At 39.9% G+C, this 18933-nt stretch overlaps 1 protein-coding gene across 1 annotated transcript; it reads left to right on the plus strand.

The window, feature by feature from the left end:
• Window positions 1-14390: 14390 nt before the first annotated feature.
• rgs16 (regulator of G protein signaling 16) lies at window positions 14391-16320 on the plus strand. The gene is made up of 5 exons (XM_030432345.1): window positions 14391-14553; window positions 14764-14847; window positions 14963-15024; window positions 15187-15353; window positions 15538-16320. Exons 1-5 carry the CDS (start codon window positions 14510-14512, stop codon window positions 15742-15744), a joined length of 564 nt encoding a protein of 187 aa, XP_030288205.1. The 5' UTR covers window positions 14391-14509; the 3' UTR covers window positions 15745-16320.
• The last annotated feature ends 2613 nt before the right edge of the window (window positions 16321-18933 follow it).

The raw sequence follows: 18933 nt of genomic DNA on the forward strand, positions 1-18933 counted from the left end.
CAATATTTCTACAAACTCCACGCTGTCCTCTCTGCCATCTTGCTACACTGATTTAGTAAGCTAGTGCATGCAGCCACCTGCTGAGCAGCAGGGGAGAAACAAACAGTGCAAATGCTTCAAGGGGTTTTATTGTATTTTTGTTGGAGACAAAATGAAAGGAAACGGCAACTTTTTCAATTAAAGGTAGGTAATGAAAGTAAGTAAATAACAAATTACTGGAACTGAATTAACATGTTATGCTGCTCCTTACAAAAAGAAAGTAATCAGTACAGTACAGTACAGACTATTTTGTACCCCCAACACTGTTAACAATATACTACCACTGATCATATAGTTAGGAATAACATGCTATCTAAGTTTTGTCCCCTTTGTGGTGTGATTGAACAATGAAACCATCATTGCCAAGTGAGCTCCCTCCCTTCCTCTGGTTGTCCAGTGGTCTACCAGGGCACCCTAGGGTGTGTGAACATGGGAAAGCAGACAAGACCAGGTGCTCAGTCGTGGGCACGGGCCTCACCAATCTCCCTTCCTTTGCTGTTCTCGACAGGAAGATGACACCTTTCAGCTGTACGCTTTCTCGCCTTCTCCCTCCGAAATACTCAATAAAAGTATTACAGCATGGAGTACTTGGAGCCCTGTCTTACTGCCTCATCATCATTCTATCCCTTTTGTTTCTCTCCCTCTTCAACTCCTCTCTCCCAACTCTTTCTCCATGACTCTGTCTCCCTCTGGTCTCGGCCTCTTCATCAATAGTAAACACAATCCCCATGGTGCAGGGCTGCCATGACTATGGATTATGGGGAGGATGAGAAGGACAGTTGATTAGTCCTCCTGTTCGGCTGCGAGACAAACAACAGAGGCGGTGCGGGAAAAACAACATAACAAATTCGATTGTGTCAGACAATGAGCAGAATCAAAACATGCCGCAGGTGTATGAAATCAAACTCCAGCCTCACATGGTTGTGATGATGTAAGATGTAAATATAACACATTATCTATCAATCTATCTATCTATCTATCTATCTAACACCCTGTTTGTCATTAGATTTCAACACAGGATTTCATCAAGCTATGTGGATAAATGACTTTATCAGGGCTTGTTTGCAACAATCTCACCAGCATCGAGCGTTTGCATCCAGTCTTTGGTTAGGTTCAATTAAACAATTAATTAAATAATCCTGAAATCTCACCTTCTCACTGAAGAATAATAAAAAAAAAAACACAACTGTGTTGTTGCACCAGGGTAATCTTGTTTTATGAATTTGTTCTTCTGTTTCCCCCTGAGATCGAGTGAGCGATCACGTGGGAGCCCGGCTTCAGCCTTCAGAACCATGAAGTTGGAGCGGTAGTCACTGTTTGTTCGCTATCTATTAATATTGACACTGCACTTCTTTGGGTTCTCGGCAACAAATCTGATAAGTGCGAAGTAGGTCGGATAAACGGTTGTCGAGAAATGTGAATTACATCCAGACAAACACAGGTTCCTTGTTTTTATAGTTGTGAAGTTGTGAAGATTCCCATTTACATCCTAGGATGTAAATGGGGAATATGGAGCTATCATGGAGGTATATGGAGGAATACGGAGGTACTACTTCAAAAATAATAATAATAATACCTCCATATATGTCTCTTATTGTACTGTCCCCTCTGATCCAAATTAAAACCTACCCCCTTAATGGAGTGTCCACTTGCTCGACCTCTTATTTGAAGTCACAAACAACAGTCTCTGGGAATAACACTACCTGCTGCTCTCTTGTATTGACATTACTGATTGTTTGTTATGATCTCCAAGGCAGCAGGTACATTCACGGTGTGTGGCCCTCGTGATTGTTGACAAGAGTCAAATATCAACCTGTTTCTGTCTGAGCCTGACGTGTCACAACCCCACCCAAAAAAACCCCCAAAACAATGGTGTTCACAACGAGTTGATCATTATCAGTCGTTTCTCCGGGGTGAGCTTTACCGGCAGAGGACCACCTACAAGTCGCAGTCGTTCAACGCTCTGGAGCTGCTATTGTTGGAGCATCATGCTTATATTTTATGCATGGATGTGAAATCGGTTTCACTCAGCTCAGATAACCCTGCTGCTCTCTTATCACAGTCCACCTCTCTTGCACACACACACACACACACACACACACACACACACACACACACACACACACACACACACACACACACACACAACATAGACATGTTTAAAAAGGTTTATTATTGCAGTGGATTCCATGAGGATTGTTACAATAGTGAACCTATGGGGCTTAAAGGATGCTGGAGGATAAAATGAAAAGCACACGTGACAGCACATATACACACACACACACACCACCTAAGTCAGAAGAAGTGATTTCCAATGGAGTCTGAAAAAACGTTCTTGTTTGATCCAAAATGGCATTTCTGTCTGATCTGCTGACTAAATCAAATCAGTTAAAGAGCTTTCAGTATTCACAAACAGGGCATGTGCTGTGTCACGTGTGCTTCAAGGACTGCACTTAGGACTCTTTATGGAGTGTCCTCTAAAAAGAACTGACATTTAAAAAAAATACATAATAAACACTAGCTTTTAAAGGTAACACCATTTGTTTCAGCCATGGAGTGTTTGGTTTTGTTTATCTGTCCAGATGGATAGTCAACTGCAAGCAACTCTGTGATCTGTACGATGAAAATTGACTTGACACTGATTAACATCGGTAATCACAGAGGCTGCATCCATCAAAACAGTCAATAATTTATAACAAAGTCAATATAAACTCATTTAGCCATGCCAATGCGTGACATGTGAGTTGGTTGTTCTTTAAGTTCATCGCGTTCTTCTAGCCTGAATATGAAAGTGTTGTGTCCCAACTACATGCTAACTGTATACACAACATAAGAAACTTTTTTATCCCCAAATTCAGAATAAGACAGAAGGCTGGAATTAAACCCAAGCGACTGCAGTAAGGACTGAGCTTAAAAATGGAGGATGTCGATGTCTACCTTTGAATGCTACTGCCAATGAAACTACATAAATAGACATTGGCATGACATATGGCACAGACACTCATGTTTCCCCATATTTTGATTTCATTCAATCAGCACCAGCAAGTCATAAAATGTCATCACCTATCAAAAAAAATATGTTCTTATCAACTTAATGGAAACTACTTGACTACATGCAGATATTCATGAATCCTAATCCCTTTGGTGATTTATCTTCTGAATTTTTAACTAGCATGATCCTTAGCTCAGACTTTCACTTGGATCATACTTTGTTTTGGAGCTAAATACCTGCATAAATAATGACTTTCACATTCATCTCAACTGCACTTTGTGTTTAGTGCCAATAAGCAAATGTTATCATGCTGCTACCTAATGTCAAGATGGTGACCAAGGTCAGCATTTCCTGCTAAACACCAGAATATTAACACTGAGAATAATGGTACATTCCACTGTACTTGGAACAAGTCAGAATCCACAAAGGTCCAACCAAGCCCAAATTCATGGAAATAAATACACACGATGTCGCAGCAGTATATCGGCACACACAGAGAACATGACTTCGTCATCACTTTTTATTTTGTGTAGTGTTTGTTGTCCATTTAATTGATTTGTGCTGGACAGTCTTTGTGAGCATGCAGTATGAACCTACTCCTCTCATCTAAATTAGTGGTGGGACTGGATAAAAAAAAAATCGAATTAATTAGAAGCTTTGTAATTTATTAATCTCAGTTAATCGCATATCAATATTTGACACGAGAAGCAACATTTTTCAATATAAATGGATTTTGGTGTATGACTGAATCAATGAATGGACACATAAATTAGGTTAAACAACAAAATTGTGTTTATTTTCATCACTGAGCTTTAACATAAAGTGCAATATGAATAAAGAATATCATGATTGTTACGAGAGTGGCTGACAGTCCACTGCAATCCACTTCGCCCGTGCGTTTGTTCATTTGTATGTCGTGAACCCTGTCATCTTGTCGAGTGTGGATTGGCCACTCTGCTCGAACTAGGAGCGTTGTCTGTGCTAGCTGCAACATGTTTGGCATTGAGGTGGTAGCGGAGGCTGGAAGTGATCTGGTGATAGGCAAATTCTCTCTTGCACAATTTGCACACAACTGTGCTTTTATCCAGGTTTCCAGTGTTTTTTTTAAAACTAAAAACTTAAAACTAAACTGCCCACCAAACCAAGGAACGACTTCTCATTGGTTTCTATTTCTCATGTTGTGTCCTGTGCATCAGTATTACGGGTTTGCCTGGAACTCGTGCAATGAGCAACGTTCCGCGCTGTTTGGAGTGCAAAAATAAACTGCGATTCAATGCGTTATTTTTTTTTGCCGTGTTATTTTTTTCTGTAATTAATTAATCGCAATTAACGCGATAAAGTCCCAGCCCTAATCTAAATGCAAGTGTGCTAATCTGTTTAATCAGCTGTTGTAGTTACTTGTAAAGTTCAGGGATTTGTCATACAAGTATCAGTTGGTTGTGACCATCCATGTTTTCACGACACATTCAGGTGCTCTGGGATGCATTCAGATCTGATCAGATTTGAAATACCAACTCAGAACTGTTGGCTTCCCACTTACATTTTATTGCAGGATAGGAGCGTGTTAGCATGCTATTGTTAGCATTTAGCTCACTGTTATATAAAACAGATCTGCTAGACTGACTCTTGTTATAAAATCAGCATACCACCTGGTACTGTATTGTACAATGCCCAGCCAAGTGATTTCTTGTTGACTTTGTGCTACACTGCCAGAGGAAGTACTGCTCAATGCACCAATGTTGCCAACTGCACTACTTCCATTCACAGTTTACTTTTGCTACTTCAAGCCAACAGATTTCTCAACTTTTAAGAATTAAAGTAGTTGTTACTTGTGACTATACACATCTTACATAATTAACAGTGAAGGAATGGAGTGCAATCTCCGACAAAAATGCAAAAGTAGTGCAGAAACCTCATAGCAATGAACACCGGCAATGAAAAGCACTGATAAATTATTTCACAGATTAGCGCTTTTGAATCTCTGGACAGTTTGCATATTGTAGGCTCGGCTGACCTCTGTATAAATGGCCCCCTGGGAGAAGTTACGGATCACAGTGTTGCTGATGGGGGAGCACACTCCAGTGGTTATTGTTTAACAGCCACAGTGAGCATCTGGCTGGGCCTGCGGCAGGCTGCTCTTCTCCTCCCGAGAGGCGGATCAGACAGATGAGCAACCTGAGGCTCCTTCCTACACACTGCCAGACGCACTCCCACAGAGACCCAACAGGAACACTTCACAAATGTTGAGAGGGTTGGGAAAAGATAACTGTCCAAGCACAAATCCCTGCACCTCTTGTTCAAACTGTGAATAGAAAGTTCTATGTGGGAGGATGCCGTTCTAATTTCACTGAATATTTGTCACCCCAGATAAAACTGTGCCTCATTCTATCTCTGTATTTTTTAATCATAAAAGAAATAATTCTGAGAAAGATCAAAGTTCCAAAACTACAGTATCATTATAAAGATAAATTACAAAGACATGTTTCATAGAACTGAGCCCTGCAATCTGTTTACTGTCACAGTGCAAGTATATGGGACAGTTCAGGCAAACAAGGATTCTGTCTTCTCTGCTCACTAAAAGAGCATGCTTATAAAACTGCATGACCCATTTCTTCATTTTAAAGGATTGGCATTCTAAAATGAGCTCATTTCTTTCCCAGCTGAGCATAACATGAGGCAGTTAATGGCACACTCTGCTTATATGAAGACTGAAACAAAGCTAGCCTGATCCTGTCCAAAGCTCACTAATTCAGTGTTATCATGTTTGTTTAATCCTTTCAGAAACAGAATGATTCCTTCATAATTATCTACCAAAATGTGTCGCCAAAACGTTTAGAATGAGTCCTAAGACCTAAAAATGATTTGTGAATCTTACGTGTCTGTAAAGGTGGTTGTTTAAGTGGCTTAATGAGACTCTAGAGGTTGTCACGAACATTACACTGAAGATAGAAACTCATCTACTCGCTAGTCCGTCTTTCCAGGTAGACTTTAGTTGCAAACTTTTGTAACTCCTTGACAAATGGCCTAATCTTCAAGTTGGAAAGGTGTGTGTGTGTATTATATTATGGCCTAGCACTGTATTTATGCTTAAAAAATCATAGAAATGGTGTTTGCTAAGTGTTCGTCACAGAATGTATTTTCTGCAATGATCCAAAATCCCATATAAAAATGCCCATATGCTGTCTGTTGAGGGGACCAGGGGGATGCCAACTTCCAGGTTAGACAACAACATACATCAGCTCTATTTGTGTTTTTTTAAAACATCTTCCATGGGACTAAAGTTTATCTATCTGGTAACATAGTACAAGTATGTGCTTGACTGTGTTGGAAATCTACGGAAGAGGATTAGGGCCACAATTTTTTTTTTTGTTTTGACTTTACAGTCAGAATTCTGAGAAAAAAGTCAGAATTCTGAGATTAAAGCAAAAGAAAGCAATCTGTAATTTTGGTTTAAGAAATATGAACCATAATCAAACCATACCTCGAATCTCTAGAGATTTGGGGTATCAATTTAACAAGGACATTATCTTTGTAATGTTCAAGGCAGGTAATTGAACTTTGAGTGTAACATTTGATAACCATGTAATTCTAGACTGATATACTGATGTGATGAATGACGATATTGAACTCATATATATACACATCATAAAGACACCAGTATAGTAAAAACCTTCATTAATGTTTTTTCTGTTAGTAAATGGAAATATACCTGGCGTTATTCTCTTCATATTACTTAACTAATATTACTCGAAAACAAACTAAACACTACACAAAGAAAAGAAAAAAACAGAACCGAAGCAAGCTGAATCAATTAATTATTTTTTTTTAGGTTGAACCATGTATTATCTTGTGAAGGTCCATTAGCAAGAATTTCCCAGCAATTCGTTTTTCTGTTTGAATGTTTCCATTTACCGGTTCATTTAAATGGTGTTTCCGCTGTCCCCCTCTGCTCTCCACTGAGTCACCGCTCTGAAAGACCTTCAGAAAAAAATCCAAACAAACACGCAGACGTAGTGCTGGGAAACATTACTGACACTTCCTGTGGCATTGACCTGAGATGGGATGTTGTTGTTTTGTTTTTTGCTTCTTGTTTCTTCTCTTCTCCCACACATATAGACGGCAAACACAATCAATCCTTAAGCACGTGGCTGTTACTGGAAAATGATTTACCACTGCTGTGTTTTCATCACTTCCCCTGGCGTAACGTCACCTGCAGAGAGGTCTTGGCCACATTTGTCTCCATTCAGTTTTATTGACTGCAAAGTGAGGGTGCACACATGGATCAGTAACCTGGTGGTGCACTGGAAGTTCACCTATAAGACAACTTGTTAAGTTAAGTTTGAGTGTGTCATCGGAACAGCTGCTCGCTCTGTTTGTTCTCAGGCCTAATGTGTACGTCCTGTATTGTGGAGAGATTTGCGATCGGCATCACAAAGCAGAACAAATTTAACAGCTGGTTAATGCTTCATGCGGAAACAAAGGTGCCTCCTGGTTGAAGCATGTGGAGGACTGAATTGTCCTCCAGAGCACAATAGTTTTATAGCCGTTTAGTCATCATCAATAGAAACAGAAGGAGCAAGATGTTCATACTGTTTGTAACTAAATGTTCCACAGAAAACCTAATTTTGACTCCAATTCCGACTCAATGTCCTGATTTATCTACAAAGGAAAAGTTGACTGAGATTTGCAAGTTTAAAAGGGGAAAACCAAAAAAAAATAAAAAATAAAAAATGGAGTCAAACACATCAGTTCTGCAATATATCTAACCTTTTGTTTGTGGAATTCTTTAGAAAGAAGTTAATTTAACTTTACTGTAATTTTTGGGGGGCTGTAGTTTGTAGCTCTCGTAAATTTTGTTGCAGTAAAAGAGATATTTTGTCCACCCTCAGAAATAAAATGTTGTAATAATTTGAACAATGAGTAGCCCATTTACTTGACCGGCACCTGAGTGTAAACACAGTCACCACCGAGGCTCGAATGGTGCGTCCCACATGCTTGTGTAATGTAGGCTAATGGCTTCTAAACCTGCCCCAATTTCACTGGGAAAAATGTATCAAGGGCAAGAAATTTCTCAAAACATTGTAATCCACTTGCTGCACAGGGCATGCTCAATACTTCTACTGCAAATATTTTGCCAAAATAAGTGAAAGTGCAAAGTTTGTAGCTAGCACTCTTAGCTGCTGGTGAAAAAACTTAAACAACTTGCTGAGCTGGTGACAATTGTGCTGTCAGCCATTTTGGGAACACAACTGACCAAGTGTTTGGAATATACAAAACAGCTAACAGTCAAAAGAGGGTTCCAGGCTATATTTAAATTCCTTTTTTTTCCCCCTCTTGTATTGCTGTTACCATTTGAACACATTCTAATGTTTTTAAATTCATGCTAAGCATGAGGGCCAAGAGACAGATTGATATCATCAATTGCATCAGCCACTTTTAGCTCAAATGGGTAGCAAACATTCACTGTTCTTTAGGGATTAAGAGATGCCTCCCGTCTCTGTAATGTCACTGACAAAATGGCAACCAGTTTGTGACTTAAAAATACTTCTGAAAAACTCGTCAGCAATGTGTCATTCCGGTCATCATGCCCAGTAACTCAACATAGTTCCTACATATAACTGTTCACAACAAAGCCTGTGGATTATTCTACTTTAACCAAACTAGACTATATCAACATGCAGGAGACGGCGTAGGCGAAACCTCATGAATAAAAGGCCTGATCTGGTGACAGAGCAAGATGTAAATATAAATGGCGTCCTCCTTGGCTGAGCTGTGATGTAAGCTAGCATTGTTAGCTTAGTAAGCATGCTTCTTATTCTCTATATACATTTCCTTCTGTTTGGTGATGGTTAGTGAGTGTGTCCCTTTAAGAAGATGGACGGATTACACAAAGTAAATGTCCTCTAACAGGTATGGTACTAATGGGGTTTGATTCTCATTCTGAATGGAATACAGCTATGGTAACCACTGGATACAAACAAGAGGACTCTCCTCGGCTACTTGGCCTACTTTCTATCCAAATAGAAAGCTCTCAACCTCAGATGGCAGAACAACCAATAACAGATTGCCATCAGGGTGTAATATACCATCTTAATAACTTACTATTATTCCTGTTGGTGGTCTTTTTTGTTTTCAGGCTGCTCTGTTACAGACTCTGGGGTGAAAGTAAGGTACCAGGGACATCATCTGATTTGTCATTTTCTCTCAGGTGACAATACTTCAGGGAGGGTGGCATAACAGCATACCCTGAAGAGAGGATGATCCCAGTCCTGTTTTCTAATCCCCGCAGCAGAACCCAGATAGAGTCAAACTGTGAAAGGAACACGCTGGGCTGAGGATGAGGTTTCTCTTCATCCCAGCTGAGCCCAAATGAAACTTTAAGGGCTTCACCGGGCTTGAGATGGACAGCCTGAGATGAAAGAGAACCTCCAATTTCAGGTAGCATGAGGTGGTGGGGCTTATTCCGAATGCAAATAATAAGAATAGAATTGTGGGTTGAGGTAAAGTAGGGCCATAAGATGCGAGAGTCCTGAGATGGCCTCAGCTTCCATTCTGTCCTGAGGCTATAGAGCAGCCTGGAGTGAGAGGCGACCTTTCATTTCACACTCATTCATACAGGTAAATGTCATTTCTGGTTTATCAGGATTGCCTGGTGATGCATTACTTTGGTGTGTGATATATTGTTTGGAGTTGACACATTCAAGATAAATTGGGGTTTGTGTTACTGTAGTCTTCTCCCATAAAGGCCATTTTTTAAATAATAAGTAAATAACTGTGGTTTTCTAAAAAAGTAGTACGACAACAATTAATTAATTTGCTGCAATCGCCTCAAAACGTCTGCAGACGTCAATTCTAGTGTTGAGCACTTTGACTCCCTCTATGTCACATGCTTTTGACACAAATATATGAGTTCCTAAATAAATCTTAGTTAGTTTTACAAGAAAGATAGTCCCATCTTTGGATACAAAGCCCACCTTCAGGACTTGCTTCAAGGATATAAGACCAGTTTATCTTTTGATCTGGAGTGTTGGTTTTGAGGGAGAAAAATGCCTTCTCAGAGCATGACCGGGTTAAAGAACTAAACATGAGACCCCTTGTCTATTGAGTAGCTCTTTGTGAATAAACATTTGTTTGACAGTGAAATGATTAATAGGTGCAGACCTTCCCCTCAGCTACTTGTATTTCAGGAAACCTTGCAATGGAGCACAACCCTAGTTTTATTCGACCAAAAGCCATCAGGTAACCAATGACTTGAAACAGCTGACGCACACAGTGAGAAGGGGAGCATCATCACTAAGAGCAGTAACAACATGAAGGAGCAATGGTAGCTATTTAATGGTGGGAAGATTTTTAATCCAGAACAGAAAAATGAGAGCAGAATCCAGGTGACTGGTCGTTTATGGCTCTCCACCCAACTCTCTCCTCCAGAGTTAGCTGGCTCTGAGCAGCTGGACAACGTCTCTGACCTCCCACTCCGCCCGGCCCTCACCACACAATACTCTGTAGCCATCTCCTGTTTTGTTTTGACAGTAGAAATTACATAGTGTGCCTTTAAAAGCAATTTGTAATTGCTAGTTCAAATAATAGACGAAAATCCAAGCAATTGTAAAGCAACTCTTTTCCAATTGATGGTTGAGTTTACTTCCTTTTAAATCAAGCTAAGAAAAAAATAAAGCATAACCCTATCTTAACAACTTCAGTACAGTTACTGAAATGTTGTTGAAACAAAGGTTTTTAACTGTTCTCATTTTAGATACATTGTGTCTGTTGTTCACAGTAATCATTTCCTGGTCAAAAGTATATGAGATTTCCTGGATCCAACATGCACAGCGTTCAAGAAGTTTATATGAATTAGCAGGCCTGACCACAATTCATAACTGTTCACATTTCCCAAAAGAACTGTCCTAAATCACGCCTCTCCAAAATTAGATCTCTTTCTAGGACTGAAAGAGTGGCAAAGATGCTTCCGGGTGTTCCAAGAAATGCCTTCACACAGCATCAATACTGAGAGCATCTGTGTTCATCAAGAACAGTGAGTCTGTTAGCAAATACCATTCGACCTATAGCTCTAGATTGACCTAAATCAGACCATGAAATGTTGTGGGAATATGGTAGAGTACATCAGTGTAAAGGAAATTATGATTGTCCAAAGGCAATGATAGACAATACTAGACTATCACTGAACAAAGAAACTCTCTGTTAGATCTCAATTCCTTTTTCTGAGAACTAACATGCGTCAGCCTTATCTCAACCTTATTTTCTCAACTTTCTTGTTTTTATTTTTCATGGAAAAAAATAAACAGCGTTGAATGTAAAATACTATAGATGGCAAGCAGACAACAGGTATGTAAATATTTATGTGTCATAACAAAGGCCAAATCAAAAGATATACACTTCAACTTAATTTTGAGTGTTTTTTAGCGTTAGTAGCATCAGAATAATAGACCTACTGTAGGAGCAAACACTGATGTGAGGTATTTTGTCCAGTTCGTTATTGTCGATTCATGTGTGTGTTGCATCAGCCAGCATCAAGGTCAGCGAATCCCTGGTTTCTAGAGAAGCCCTTCGCTCAACGACATTGCACACCTTAGCTCTTTTATTCTCTCGTTTCCGGTTGTCCTTTCTCGTTCGCGCAGACAGAAGTGCAGGAGTGTGCTGACATCACAGTGTGAGCATATGAGTAGGTGAGTGGGTGGCCGGGTTCCCCCAGGCTTCGCAGACAGATCTTTGTTCTTTGCTGGCAATAAATGTTGCAATTAAATCCCACCACAATGAATCTGGACATGTTAGGTAATCCCTATGTAGTTTTGTTTCCTCCCAGCCGGAGCCATCCACTCTGCATTAGCTGACTCAACCTAATCAGTGATGTGTTGTCTTGGTACACTGCGAGCTCTTGTTAAATGCTTGTGTATCACAGGCATTGCCCTTTGCACTGCTTCTTTTTAAGCCCCAGGATGTCCTTCTTCTGGCCTAAACTGTTTTAGGGCTAAATTGTACTTGTTTATACCAGCTGCCTCGGCGAAAATGGATACATTTGGTGAAGTTCCTGGTAAGCCTTGGAAACTAAACTTCTTGTTTTAAGGTTAGGTATGAATTAAGTAACAAAGATAGATGAGAGGATAAAGGATCCAGTCTACCTCCACTGTTGCACAAAATATCACGTCAGTAAAATGCTTGGATTTCTTTGAATGCTTGAAAAAAGCCCTAATTTTCTGGTACATAATCCCAAATTGTATAATTTAACTAAACTAAATCTGCCAATTTAATTCATTTTTTTTTTTTTTACTGTCAACAAATTCCATGAAAAGTCCAAAAACAAACAATGATTGGATTCTAATAATTATATTCTAGATATTTCTCCAAAGCTGAGGATGTTATTCCTCCTTCCAACAGACCCTCATGATTGTATACAGTGACTTATGCCATTATATTGTTTGCGGTTTCCGAATAATTAAACCAGTTGTCTAATGCGCCAGTCAGAGCTTTGGTGCACCATACATCTGGTTATTGTAGAATATTTACAAAAACTTTCAAATTACATTATGTGTAAGTTCCACACTTTGTTAGTTATATGCCAGCTCTTTTAGATTTGTCTTAACTACTATACATGCACAACTGTCAATGTAGTCAATAACAAGGTTTTGAGATGCACAGATAAACTGTATAAATAATGTCATTTATTCAATAGAATTTCAGAATATTTCAAGGAAAGCGTTACTGTCATTTATATCTTGGATCAAGTTGCCGGTTCAAGCTTAAGACATTCAGTAAGCATGCACTCTAATCCTCTGTAACTGCCTTCAAAGAAGTAATTATTTCTTGTTACCGTAAATACCAAGACATTTTCTTGACGTTGGACTCTCTCTGTCTGTCAAGAGGAAAACATTGACCGACATCTTTTACTGAATATCAGTCTATGACTCATTAGTTCAGTTTGTCATGAAAATAAATCTTTGGCTGCCTCTTAAGAAATCACTTATGAAATGTGATGGTTTTTCTCAATAAAACCCGGGGACACTTGACACCAAATGTTGTTTCTATTTTATCAGAGGGGTGTGAAGCTTTTACTTCCACTCACCCATCTGTCACACGCCCCTCTGGTTCTCAATTCCTGGAAACATCCATGGCTACAGACTTACACAACCGGTGCCATACAATGTTTCCACTGTCATTTGGGAAATGGTGTTGGAGCTCCTTTCCTGCTCTGGTTCCTGTGTGAGCCCCGCTGGCCCTTGGTCTCGCTGCTTCACAGATACAAAAGCAAGAACTCCAAATTCACAGAAACGGATGTTGTATAATGCATATATTGTTATGAATTATTTGTTTTGCATCTCTGCTTTAATCAGGTAACATGCCAGCTAGAGGCCACTGTGAAGTGGTGCAAATAATATATGTTAGAGTCTCCATTCTTCCCTGGATTATCTAATGTCAATTTAATCTGAGTTATATGACGAACAAATCCTCGATAAGCAACCTGCAGCTCACCATATGGGTACCGGTCCCTCTTCGGCTTTATTGTGTTGAGTAGTTGGTTTTATAATTATATTACTGTAAGCACGCTGGATGTACACCGAGTGGATGCTACGTTTCCTTCCCGGTATTCCCTGGATTTAACACTTTTATCAGGCCCATAAAGAGGCTGAGTGTGATTGTGTTTGCCACCAGGGTGGTCCTATATCAAGCTGCCTATACAATTATGTCTTCTTTATGCAGAGCAAGAGCAAGAGGCAGGGAGAAAGGAGATGCTGAGAAGCGATTTTGACAAACCAGGATGTTGTGAGTAGATCGGCTCGTTGGGTTGTCAGTGACTGAATGACACCTTTTTATTGACACAGGTGGAAATCACTCGCTGAAAGCTCTGTTTTGTCACATGGTAGCTGACGATAATACACAAGTTTGACAGTAAAAGCTATCATGATAAGGCTAATGAATAAGTATGACAATTAAATGACATCAGAAAAAAATTAAGTGACTAACTGTTCTAAAGCTTTCTCAATTTGATATCTAAAAGCCGGTTTCCAGGCTGTGAGCACACCGTATGCACAACAGAAAATATATATAGTATTCTCACATCCACACACTTTTGACAGATGGCCGGAATAAAAACACTAAAAGATCCACAGTGCCATTTTCAGGGACATGCAAGAGAAACATAGCATAGAATACCGGCAGCTTTTATCATTTGACAGTAATTTCCCAGCCTTGTCCTTGCATATTGTCCCCCGTGTCCCGACTTCATCATCTCCCTCCCTCCCTCTCTCTCTCTCTCTCTCTCTCTCTCTTGCTTTCTTAGTACTTCTCTGGGATTGGCTGAAAAGGATGATGACACATCAGAGGCAGGGGAGGTAGGGCTATAAAGCCTCTGCTCAAGCGTTGTTCAGACACTCAGACAACCTCGCTCTTCCCTGAGCTCTACTAAACGGATATTTAACGGCCACCTGACCGAGACACCACCCCTACCATCTCCAACCTGCTGCTATGTGTAAAGGACTAGCATCGCTGCCTACCTGCTGCTTGGAAAGGTACATGAAGCCTCATGCAAACATGTTTGGATTTCTCCGCTCTGTGCATCTGTTTGAAGCTAAAAGCGACTGTCAGATTTAGGTTGAGCTAAATTTAGACTTGAGTGTGGATTCACGCTGTGCTGAATTTGAGTGCACTGCAATGGCTCGTCGGTACACAATCAGCTGGTTGTGAAAAAATGATTCTAACCTGTTTTCTTTTCTTCACAGGGCAAAGGAGCTGAAAGCAAGGCTGGGAAGCATGTTGCAAAAACCCAACTGGAATCTACCCGGCTGCAAAATAGGGCAAAATAAGTAAGCATCACACATTCTGTAGTATCTAATATTACCAGCTCATTTCACATTTATCATCACTGTGTGCTTACTTGTAATTATGCGTTGAATCTAACCTTGCGTCATCTATTTTTAGGCCAACCCTGGAAGAATGCCTCAGGTGGAAACAGTCCTTTGAGAAACTCCTCTCAAGCAAATGTAAGTAGCCTAAATATCCAGATTTTTGCATTTTCTGATATACACGCACCAAAATTTGCACGTGCCGGGAAAAGCTTGATACACACACACACTTGTAGACACATGCAGCCCTTGCGGGGTCATTATGCACCGTAACTAATCAAATTTCCCCTCTCTTCTCAGATGGACTGTGTGCCTTCACAGCCTTCCTGGTATCTGAGTTCAGCGAGGAGAACATTGCGTTCTACTTTGCATGTGAGGATTACAGAAATACCAAGTCCCCTGCCAAACTATCTGCCAAAGCCCAGAAGATCTATGATGAATTCATCGGCAGTGACGCTCCCCGGGAGGTAAAGACGCACCTTTTTTTAATGTTAATGTTAATGTTGTGTTTAATGTTGCCCAAAAACCTCACTTTCCTGCTATACTCAGAGATTATACATACATTTTATCATTTGTGATTTCTAATCGCTAAGATCCACACAATGGACAAAAAAGACTAATCTCGCTCTGTGTCTTTTTCCTTTTTTTCAGATTAACATTGACCATGAAACTCGTGACATCACCAAAGCCAACATGCAGGAGCTCTCCCCTTCTTGCTTCGACATGGCCCAGCACAGGATCTACATGCTCATGGCTAAAGACTGCTACCCCCGCTTCCTCCGCTCTCCGTCCTACAGGGATCTAGTGTGCCAAGCTAAACCGAGCGCCAAGGCCACAAAGCAGGGAAAGAAGGCGTGAAATCTCCCGGCGAGCTGATGGAGAATTGTTAGTGTTCGCCTTAAGGGTTGAGAAGGCAAGATAGGCATGGCATTAGGTGCTGCATCTTGAAGATGGACGCGGCTGCAGACGCAGATCGTCACGAGAGCAGCTGTGAACGGGTGTGTTCTGTAGACACCATCTATTCCAAGATGAGGATAGATTGAAGACGAAAGGAAAGAAGTTGAATTGTTGATGCCTTAAGTGGACTGTTGTTTGGGCAGCAAAGTCAGTTGAGAGTTTAACACATTGAGTGACAATCAAACGAGAAGGCAGGCAGAGAAGGAGAAGCACTTTTTTTTGCCATGAGGCAAACTTTTGTGGTTGTGATGTTTCATCTGTCAAAGTCTTACACTGTTTATGACCAGGCATGTATGGAATTTCATGATTTCTGTATTTATTTGTATTTATTTGCCTGTAATATACTTGCATTTTTACGAAACAAAGATGAAAAATGTGCAATATAATATTATATTATTTATATCACTGTTGTGTTTTTTTACGTACCAGGAAATAAACTAAATTATTTGAGAAATAAAGTATGAAAAATGAATGAAATGTGTTGTCCTTATTGAACAAAGTCATGATTTGAAACTGATTTTGATGTCTGGGATATAAGATGAGCAGAACCACATGTGTATGTACGACAGTGTAGCACTTCACATTTCACAGTTAGTATGACACTTTTAGCTCAAGTCATGTGTATTTGGAGTGTCTCATTTACACCAGTGACAGGGACAAAACATCAAATGTAAACATGCTCAGGTGGAGTCTGCACGTAGTTGTGAAAATAGCCAGATTCTGCATGTTTAATCATTCACATCACCTGATATAAAAATGACAATGACATGGTGTATTTGCTCTCGATTATGAGGCATTCTGCTGCCAATGTTGTGCAGAGCTGTTATTCACCATGGAAACATGCTCTGCTGTCTGTCGTAAAGAACTCAGCTAATGACAGCATCCGTCTGCTCTGAGCCTTTGTCCCATATTGTGTGAATGAGAGGGAGCTGTGGAGCAAACAGGAAGCACAGAGAGATGATGTGACCGCATCAACGTAATAGGAAGAGCAATAAAACTTATAACGACCTGAGCAACTGTTTGCACAAGCCATCAACTTCAGGTAATAAATGACAGCAAAGCTGCTACCAGGCTACAAACCAAGCTTGTAGAAAAGACATAACAGAGGGATAATACAGAATCCTCTGAGCCCCCCAGTTAGGTAATATTGACATTGTTTTGATGATAATGCTTGTTATCTAATTGGTTCCAAGTAAATTAACTAATTCCATCGCGATTGCTTTGCTATAGTGCATTTCACCAGCAGAACAAAATGTGGCTAAACTTCTACTTTGTGTATTCAGATGTCATCAGCATAGAGTGGAGCCGGTGTCAGGTGGACAACAGCTGGTCCACAGGCCTGATACATATGAACTTCTCATTCTGCTGCCTCCTTCTCCATAGTAACCCCTGATATTTTTATCTAGATCTAAGCATAGCAATGACCATCTGTAATACTGTGTAACTCGACATATTGTTGCAGGGCGCTTTCAAGAGGATTATGTTAGTTTTTTTTTTTTTTTTTTTTTTTTTAGAGGAAAACATTTTGGTTTCAAACAAAAGTTTGGGGGATATGGGGGAAATGATATTATTAGTTATAATTATTCTCTGTTTTGTTTGTTGCCTAAACATGACCAAACAACAACAGCAAATGAAAAAAGATATGGATAATGAGTGACCCGAGTTAGTGAACAGTATTATAGCACCAATAGCAGATGTTGGCATGAGTTACGTTAGGAAGATATATAGGGAGCATTTGCCAATTGGGAAGATGTTTGCGAGACAGCCCATACTACGTCTTTCCAATGTAACTTCTATTCGTTGGGCCAATCTGGGATTATGTTTCAGTCAGGATACAAACCACTGTTGCACTCCCTAACACGATCTTTAGACACAAGGCGTTGGTGCTCATACTGTTTTAGTCCACAGAGGCTGCCATATTCAACAAAATGAAAGCTCTTTGTAGCTTCTTTAATACAAATAACTCAATGCTATATGTTCCATCGTGGAAATGATTTGCACTGACAGCTAGAATGTAATGTAATGTAATATTGCACCATTTTGTGATGTGAAGTGCAGAACTACTGCTAGATGGCAGCAAACAAGATTATGATTCATTCATTTATATGACAACCTCTTCCTTGACTAGGGCAGAGCTTCACTGGCAGAGTGCAGGGGGTTTGGTAAAAAACTCACCATCTTTGTTATGGTCCTCTGACCACAGAGTTAAAAAGAAACTACCATTGTCTAAGATATGAACTACAGTCTGCATTTGCTTCTCAGAGATTACAATTGTTACTCACTTGATCAGATGAGGTCACTTGTCGGAAGCCCATACACAACCAGTTTGAAGTGTTTCAACATTTCTGGCATAAGTGGTAAATTGATGCTCTCCAACAAGGCTGACACTGTGTAAAGTTCTCACAGTTTGTGCTGTTGCTGCCAAAATAAGTCCGAAGCACAGTAAAACGATTGTACCATTTATAGCTACATGTATACCCATAAATAGCACTGGATGTGCTTAAAACTCAGCTGACCTCTAGTCCACAGGGCAGGATGCTCCAGATGACAAATGTTATACAACCAGGGCACAATTAACAGATTCGTCTTAACTATTTTTTGCAACATTAGTCATGGAAGAAAGGTTTTTAATAGCTCTGTTCAAAACTTGAACTTACAGCCACTAGGATCAACACCATTTTGCTTTTTGTTTTGTTTTTTAGTTACATAAAACCGACATTTTAAGATGCAGGATGTCACTGAACAGTAACAGTTACCATGTTAGAAGAGCATCGTGGGCATCATTTCATTTAAGAAGTTAGGATGCTGTGTAAAACGCATTTGCAATCAAACTGTGCTTACCGAAAAATGGCTTGTCAGTGTGTTTCTGGATTATTGCACATCTTTCACAGTCTGTTGTTGTCCCTGCAGCAGCTTGTTTGAAATGTGTTCCTAGCATCAAATTCAGGATAATGGTATATTTACACATATCTACAAGGCTGATGATTGAAAACGTAAAATATTCTGTCTTTGTATTGTGTCTAGTTGAGTTTGAGTCAAAAAAGGAAAAGTATCACTTTCCGTTTTGTTCATGTATTACACAGCATCCCA

Source organism: Sparus aurata, chromosome 11, assembly GCF_900880675.1.
Source record: "Sparus aurata chromosome 11, fSpaAur1.1, whole genome shotgun sequence".
Lineage (NCBI taxonomy): Eukaryota > Metazoa > Chordata > Actinopteri > Spariformes > Sparidae > Sparus > Sparus aurata.